Below are 8,679 nucleotides of genomic sequence, written 5' to 3' on the forward strand. Positions count from 1 at the left end.
CACCTGTAAATAATTAAAACCAAACAGCAGTCCCAGAGATAAGACCCTCCCTTAAATCACTGCCCATCTTCACAGATTTTTACGTGTTCTCACCATAAAAATATAAGTATGGTAGGTAATATACATGCTAATTGGCTTCATTTGGCCATTTCACAATGCACACATTTCCAAGTCATGTTATACTCAGTAGATTATACAACTCTTATGTCTCAATGAAATAAAATAAAAACTTTAAAAATAAAAAAGGGTACATTTTACTGTACTTAAATCTTGCCTAATCCCTGGTGATTTTTATACACAACCAACATGTCACATAATATCATCAATTACCTAAAGCTGAAAAATTAATGAATATTGATTAGGACTACTAGATCCAGTCATCCACTGAACGGTCAAAATACGGCAATAAAAGAACGTGACACACACAGGCTCCCAAAACACTTAGAAAGGCGTTAAGTATTAGGCACCCCGCCGGAGGCTGAGAAATCCGAAGTAGGCGCCAAAACAGGAAACGTGGCTGGAAACCTGAAGCAAACTGCGTAACTGCCTGACTCTTCGCCTCGCCCCCACCGCCCGCAACCCGGAAGTGTGGCTCACGCCTAGCCGCCAATAGCGCATGTGCAATACGTAGTTTGACCAATCAAGAAGGAGTGAGGCGGGCGTTAGGGCGGAAATAGTGCTCGCAAACAGGAAGTGTGGCAGTCTACTACTTAACTGCGGGTGCGTGGTATGGAGGCCTACGAGCAGGTCCAAAAGGGACCCCTGAAACTAAAAGGCGTTGCAGAGCTCGGCGTGACCAAGCGGTAAGGCCCGCGGGCCTGCGGGACTCCACCTCCCGTCCCCCTTAGACCTTTTCCCCTGACACGCTCATCCTCATCTGTCCATTCTCTTGTCTCCTTTCCCAGGAAGAAGAAAAAGAAGGACAAAGACAAGGCGAAACTCCTGGAAGCAATGGGAACGAGCAAGAAGAACGAGGAGGAGAAGCGGCGTGGCCTGGACAAGAGGACCCCGGCCCAGGTGGCCTTCGAGAAGATGCAGGAGAAGCGGGTGAGGTGAAGAGGTGATTTGCGAGTAGGCGAGGAAGCTGGCGGGCGAGGAGGCGGGGCTGCAGGAGGTTGGTGCTGGGACTCTAGGGAGTCGGGCGAACGGTCAGAGAGGACCTTAATTTCGGGGAAAAGATGCTGTATCAGTGAGAAAAGGTCCACGGCCAGGGAAGCTCGGAGAACGCGAAGACACCCCCGGGGCACAGTAGCAGGCAGAGGGAAGCTATGGGTGCTTTTTAAAGGAGGCCAGAGCTGGGCACCCGGGTTTGGATTCCAGAGCTGTGGTTCATTGCTCTGTGACACTAGGCCAGTGTCCCAGTTTTCTTAACGTGTCCCAGTGTCCTTATCTGTAGGAGTCAGGATAGTACTTTCTTCTAAGAGGTTGGATGAAGTGATGCAGGGCAGGTAAAGCAGCAGGCAATAGGTGTGGCATAAAGTAAACTTTCAGTGAATGGTAGCCATTGATATTAAAAGGCCATGCTAACTGCTCTAAGTCACCACAAAGTCTGTTTCTGTCATGACTTAGTTTGATAGACTCAACCATATTGTATTTTCTGAGCCCGTAGTTCAGTGGTTAGGGCACTGACCACAAACGTTGGGGCTGTCCGGTTCAAACCAGGCCAGGCCTGCTAAACAACAATGACAACTACAACAACAACAGAAATAGCTGGATGTTGTGGTGGGCACCTGTAGTCCTAGCTACTTGGGAGGCTGAGGTAAGAGAATCCCTTAAGCCCAAGAGTTTGAGGTTGCGGTGAACTGTGATGCCACAGCACTCTACCAAGGGCAACATAGTGAGGCTCTGTTTCAAAAAAAAAAAAAAAGAATCCAGTAATTATTTTTCTTGATATTATGTGTAAATCTGGGTGGTGTGGGGCAGAAGAGGTCAGGCAGGCAGGGTAAGGTGGATAAACTAAGTCCATTAATTTGGAGAAAGGGAATCATCAGTCTTTAAGTGAGAGTGGCTCTTAACTGAGGGCAACCTCCTTACCACCACCACTATCACAGACCATCACATACGTGGCAATGTCTGGGACATACTCTACTTACATCTGGACAAGGGAATGCTCTTGGCAACCAGTGAGTGGCGGCCAATGATGTTGGTATACATCCTACTATGCACAGGACACACACAGCAAAGAAGAGATTGACCCTAATATCAGTAGTGCCAAGGCTGAGAAACCCTAACCCTGTTGTAGGTGCACAGTGACACTGGAGAAAGTTAACTCATTACTCCCTAAACTAATTCAGGCATACAAAAGACATGGTTCCACTAGCTCTGACAAGACGGACCTGGGTTTGACTCTGTACCACTTGGTAGTGTTATAACTCTGGATGAGTCGGTTGCCTTCCATTTAAAGTAGGGCCGATGGGTGGTGCCTGTGGCTCATGAGTAGAGCGCTGGCCCCATATACTGAGGGTTGCGGGTTCGAACCCAGCCCTGGCCAAACTGCAACAAAAAAGTAGCTGGGCGTTATTGCAGGCAGCTGTAGTCCCAGCTACTTGGGAGGCTGAGGCAAGAGAATCGCCTAAGCCCAAGAGCTAGAGGTTGCTGTGAACTGTGACACCACAGCACTTTACTGAGGGCCACAAAATGAGACTCTGTCTCTTAAATAAGTAAATAAATAAATAAATAAAGTGGGGCTGAAGTCTACCCAATATGAGCCGGCATGGTGGCTCACAATTATAATTATGAGCTACTCAGCTCATAATTATAATTATGCTGAGGCAGGATGGTTGCTTAAGCCTAGGAGTTCAAGGTTACAGTGAGCTATGGTCACTCCACCTTGGGTGATAGAGTAACATTCCTTCACTTTAAAAAAAAAAATAGTAGAGGAAGAAAGGCTGATGAGAGTGGGTCCAAGAGAGGGTGGGGAAAGACAGAGGCAGAAATGAGGAAAGAAAAGGCAGAAATAACTCTTTAGAGATTATTGTCCATCAGAGGTAACAGAGAAATGGACCTATAACTGGAAGTGAGTAGAGACACAAAGGGAAATTTTTTTTTCTTTTTTTTTTTTTTTTAAGACAGAGGCTTACTTTGTTGCCCTGAATAGAGTGCCATGGTGTCATAGCTCACAGCAACCTCAAACTCTTGGGCTTAAGCGATTCTCTTTCCTCAGCTTCCCAAGTAGCTGGGACCATAAGGCACCCACCACAATGCTTGGCTATTTTTAGAGATGAGGTCTTGCTCTGGGTCAGGCTGGTTTCGAACCTGTGAGCTCAGGCAGTCTACCTGCCTCGGCCTCCCAAGTGCTAGGAGTACAGGAGTGAGCCACCATGCCCAGCAGACAAGGGGAAATTTTTATTGTGTTTGTTGTTCTTTAAAGTGGGAGTCATTGCAGTGTGTTCTGTTTGGTTGAGAAGAGAGATGAGGCAAGTGAGTGAGAAGGGGGAGGGATGTAGGCAGAGCCAGGTACAGTTGGAAAATGCAGATTCTCTTGTGGGCACAATGGCTGTTCAGCTCCTCATCTCCTGGGAGAAGGACCCACATCTCCAGCTCCATCATCAGGTGTGCACTCTGCTCTTTGTTCTCTCCATCTGGAAAGTGAAGTTGGTGACAGCACCAGAATCTGGGGTTGAGGAAGGGAGAACAGAGCCTGGCCAAGTGCCTGGCATCATGTGACAGTTAGAAAAGCCAGTATGATCTTTTGTGAGAAGATCCAAGCCTCAGATGGGCTCACAGCAGGAAGAGGAGAGGCAAGGATGGACACAGGAGGTAAGGAAGGAGTGAAGGAGAAGAAGAAGAGGAAGGACAAGGAAGAACAACCAGGTGGTAGCTACCAGTAATATTATCTTTCATGGTTCTTTGGGTTGACTGTGTTCAGCAGGGTGGTTTTCTTGTGAACCTCATTTGGAGTATGGTATAGTCAGGTGGCAGCAAGGTCCAGAGTCTTCTGGAGGCACAGCTGAGCTAGAAGAGCAAAGATGGCTTTGCCATCACTTGCCTGGTACCTCAGTGCTGCTTTTGTGGCCTTTTCTCATCTTGTCCTCCAGGTCTGTCCTTTCCACTGGGGCTATTAGACTTCCTTCATGGTAGCTGGATTCCATGGGCATGAAGCCAGAGTTGCCAGGTTGTCTTATGGCTTCAGCTCTTGAGTTAACTGAATCCAGAGCCAGTTCAGAGTCTGTGGCCTGGGGGACTACACAGGGCATAAACTAGGAGCAGCCTGGCTTATGGGAGCCACCAAAGAGTCAGCCACAGTCACCCTGAGGTGCACCGTGTGTGGCCGCAGATCTGTCTGGCTCTGCATCCCACACACTCAACTCTTACTAGTCTTAACAAATATTAGGTGTTTGGAATGAGGGTGAGAGTAGGATGTGGTACAGGATGCACATTGCAGAATCATACTGGGGATGGTAATGTGGGTCTTGTAGCCCTCCTGGGCACTGTGACTAGTGGTCAAGATAGATACTACCACTTGAGAGTCCACTCTGTCTCCTTTACCTCCCTCATTGCTCATCCTTCCTCAAACCCCATTTGGGGTTTGTTTTCCTGCACAGTGAGAGTCTTGTCAGTTGACTAAGGATGCAGGAAATCCATGTACAGCTTCCAGCAGATTGTGCCCATCCTCATATGCTCACTTGATACTCAAGTGTTTCCTGCCACTCACCAAGAACTAGAACTAGACTGAAGGGCAACTTGACCCAGGCTCCCTGTGGGCCACTCTGAGTAGAGTTGAGGGAGGGGGGTGAGGTGTATAGCCTGAAATCTCCAGCTATTCTATATGTGAGAGCCAGGCTAACTGTAGCTCCCACCTTCCATCTTGTGCCAGCCTAGACTGTGTGGAAGTTGAAAACTCACCTCCACGTCTCTTCTCTCTGCAGCAAATGGAAAGAATCCTGAAGAAAGCATCTAAAACCCACAAGCAGAGAGTGGAGGTAAGTCACCATGCCTAGTGGGAGAGACTGAGCCTTTTAAGGGCCTGGAGGCTGGGAGCCATTAGAGTGTTGGCAGGGAGGGGAGTTAACCCAACAGAAGTGACACCTCTCTGGGGTCAATTAGAGGAGAGCCCAGGGTTTAGGTATGTAAAAGATCTGCCAAAGTGGGTTTAAGAGGGAGGGGGCTCAGTCAGGAGAGACAGTATAGGGTGGAGCTGGGCAGTTAGCACCCTGCTCGGGTTGATGCTAACACAGGCTTTCTCCTTCCCTTTCCCAGGATTTCAACAGACACCTGGATACACTCACAGAGCATTACGACATTCCCAAAGTCAGCTGGACAAAGTAGCCTCCTGGCCATGGGTCTGGAGTGGCATCAAGAGCAAGCAGAAGGCCAATTTGGGGTTATGTTTCGTCCCTCTGGTATTTTCTAGAAACAATGCTTTACACACACCCTCGTGGTTTCTGCTGTGACAGTACTTTTGGAAGATGTGTAACCTCATTTTGGAACTGATTAAAGTAAGACTGTCCTTTTACTCAACTTAGGTTTCTTGGTAACACACGGAAGATACACCTTTTTCGTTCGGATAGAAAGTTTTGAAGGTTCATCTAGAGAAGGGGTTCTCAGACTTTTTAAACAGGGGGTCAGTTCACTGTCCCTCAGACCATTGGAAGGCTGGACTGCATGCCCCGGGAGGAGTCGGCTGCTAAGCAGGACAGGCAGCGGCGGCAAAAACACCCGGCGGGCCAGATAAATGTTCTCGGCAGGCCACATATGGCCTGCAGGCCATAGTTTGAGGACGCCTGATCTAGAGGTAAAAGTCATTTCTTTGTGCCATGTAAAAATGATTTTACTCCCAAGTCATGGCTACACACTGAGGCCAGCCAGCCGTCTTCACCTGGATGAGACAGATTCCAGAGGATAAGGAGCTAATGCTAATGTGGCCTGCACTTTGCAGACCACTGCAAAAACCTGTATGGGTTGCCCCAGGAAGCCACTCACAGCTTTGTGGCCTTCACACTGCCTCTTCAGCCACCTAGCCAGTGAGACAACGCGGCATAAGTAGCAGAACCACTACCTAAAGCAAGGATGGGGTATTGCCATGACAGGCATTGCCAGTCAATCATAGCATTCTTTGTAATGGAGCCCAGACACAGCCTGCCTCACAAAGCCTCAACTTAGACTATAAGCAGCGTCTCATATTCACTCAGAATTGGCATATCACATGGAGCCAAGTGTTGAGTCTGGGGCTGTCCTGTGTAAACTAGAATAAAGCAAAATTCAGTTCTTAAATGTAAGTCTGAGTGTCTTTCTGTAGGCTGATTGTCACAGAAATGCTGCCTTTTGGATCTATGGCATGTGAAGAATGTGTGATGTAAAACAACTCTGTTTGGAAAACCTTAGACGGCATATCTGTTTCCACCTGGGGTTCACAACTAGGGGACATGACATGCTCTCATTAGCAGTGGCTCCTTCTGGCAGTGATTCTTTCACTGTCTGATGGAAAGACAGTTTCAGGCTTTTTCCTCCATGAGCTAGCAGCTAGGGTAGGGGTCCTCAAACTTTTTAAAGAGGGGGCTGGTTCACTGTCCCTCAGACCGTTGGAGGGCCGGACTGCGGGCCCCCGGATGAGTCGGCTGCTAAAACACCTGGCAGGCTGGATAAATGTCCTAGGTGGCTGCATGTGGCCCGCAGGCCATAGTTTAAGGACGCCTGAGCTAGGGTCTGTGTGCATAATGTGATTCTTTGAAAAGCCTTTATCAGTATGGTGGAACAGTTTATTTTGGTTATCCATCTCTGCATAACCTCTCCAAAATACAGTGGCTTAAAACAATAAGGATTTATTATCTCTCACAATTCTGTGGGTTGACTGTACTCTACTGGAAGGTTCTGCTTCATGTAGTGTGGTTTAGTTCTGTGGTCACCAGCCCCTGGGCCGGAGACAGGTACCCGGCCACAGCCTGTTAGGAATTGCACTGCACAGCAGGAGTTGAGCAGTGGAAAAGCAAGTAAAGCTTTATCTATGTTTGCAGCTGCTCTTCATAACTCAAATCACCACCTGAGCTCTGCCTCCTGTCGGACTGACAGCATCAGATTCTCATGGGAGCATGAACCCTGCTATAAACTGTATGCGAGGGATCTAGGTTGCACGCTTAACAAGACTAATGCCTAGTGATCTGAGGTGGAGATGAGGTGGTCATGCTAGCTCTGGGCCATCCAGTTGCAGGAAGACAAGCTCATGGCTACCACTGATTCTGAGTGAGTTGTATAATTATTCTATGTATTACAATGTAATACTAGAAATAAAGTATATTATGTAATGCAATGGAATCATCTACCCTGCCCCTAGTCTGTGGAAAAATTGTCTTCCATGAACTAGTCCCTGGTGCCGAAAAGGTTGGTTCACCCATTTAGCTATATTGACTTACCTGGGGCTGAAAAGTCCAAGATGACATTTCATCCTCTGAATATCCCCATATAGCCTATTTCATTGGCCAAAAGCAAGTCACATAACACAACACAGAGTTTAGGAGGGAACTACACAAGGGGAGGAAGACCTGAAGGTGTGGTTTGTTGGGGGCCATCGCTGTTATTGTCCACCACAGCTGTTCTCGAATTCTGCACATTAGTATCTTTTAGGGAACATTAAGAACTACTGAGGGATGGCTGGACACCTGTAGCTCAGTAGTTAGGGTGCCGGCCACATACACCTAGCTGCTGGGTTCGAACCTGGCCTGGTCCTGCTAAACAACAATGACAACTACAACAAAAAAATAGCTGGGCATTGTGTCATGCACCTGTAGTCCCAGCTACTTGGGAGGCTGAGGCAAGAGAATCACTTAAGCCTGAGAGTTTGAGGTTGCTGTGAGCTGTGACACTACAGCACTCTACAGAGGGCAACACTCTACAGAGGGCGACATAGTGAGACTCTGTCTCAGGAAAAAAAAACTACCAAGGCCTAAAACCTGTGTGTAGAGATTCTGTTTTAATTGGTCTAGGGTGGGATTTGGTCATTGGGATTTTTTTAAGAGCTCCCCAGATAACACTTATATGAAGTAAAGTTTGAGAAACCCTGATCTATTATAATAGGTATGGTCTTATCTGTATTTATTAAAACGTTCTGTCCTATGTTAAACCTCATCTGGTGTGATTTTCCTGTTCTGCTCTGATGTCGGAAAACATGCAATACTTCTGTTGTATTCTTCTCAAGCCCTTGTTCATAAATTGCATAAAATAAAACTACAAATAACAGAAACAGTTATGGCTTCTAGGAAAGATTTTCTAAGTGATCTGAAAAAAAATACTTCAGGAATATGAAATACTTCAGGAATATGAATTATGTGCCTATTAATGTGATATGAAAATGATGTGTTCCATGGCAAGAGGTTAGTGACAATGCTGAGTACATTCCTTGGTCTTCAAACACATTTGATCTGGTTATAGGCAGAAACAGCCTGTTCTACTGGAAATAACAAAAGTTATTTTAGAATACACAAAGTTTATGGGAAGAGTGCACAGAGCTAATCAGTACTGTGGATTTTACGGATTTACAAAGAGGTTCTACAAATGGTGAAATATTTACTCTTCTGGATGATGGAAGTTGCAGTTGTGAACAGTTACATCCTTTACTTACTAGATATTGAGAGTGGAGGAAAAAATGCTGACACACCTTTCTCACAGGGGAAATCTCATCTCAACTTGTGTTCCTCATATTTGAGGAACAGAAATTCAAGAAAGAAGGAAAGACCATCATCTTTG

The 8,679-nt window shown here is 46.7% G+C and overlaps 1 protein-coding gene across 1 annotated transcript; it reads left to right on the forward strand.

Moving 5' to 3' along the window:
• The first annotated feature begins 692 nt into the window (after nt 1-692).
• FAM32A (family with sequence similarity 32 member A) lies at nt 693-5,631 on the forward strand. Its single transcript, XM_003796519.3, has 4 exons — nt 693-803; nt 906-1,047; nt 4,869-4,922; nt 5,200-5,631. The coding sequence occupies exons 1-4, from the start codon at nt 730-732 to the stop codon at nt 5,266-5,268; spliced, it is 339 nt and encodes a 112-aa protein (XP_003796567.1). The 5' UTR covers nt 693-729; the 3' UTR covers nt 5,269-5,631.
• The last annotated feature ends 3,048 nt before the right edge of the window (nt 5,632-8,679 follow it).

This window comes from Otolemur garnettii, unplaced genomic scaffold (genome assembly GCF_000181295.1).
Source record: "Otolemur garnettii isolate 467f Iridium unplaced genomic scaffold, OtoGar3 scaffold00105, whole genome shotgun sequence".
NCBI lineage: Eukaryota > Metazoa > Chordata > Mammalia > Primates > Galagidae > Otolemur > Otolemur garnettii.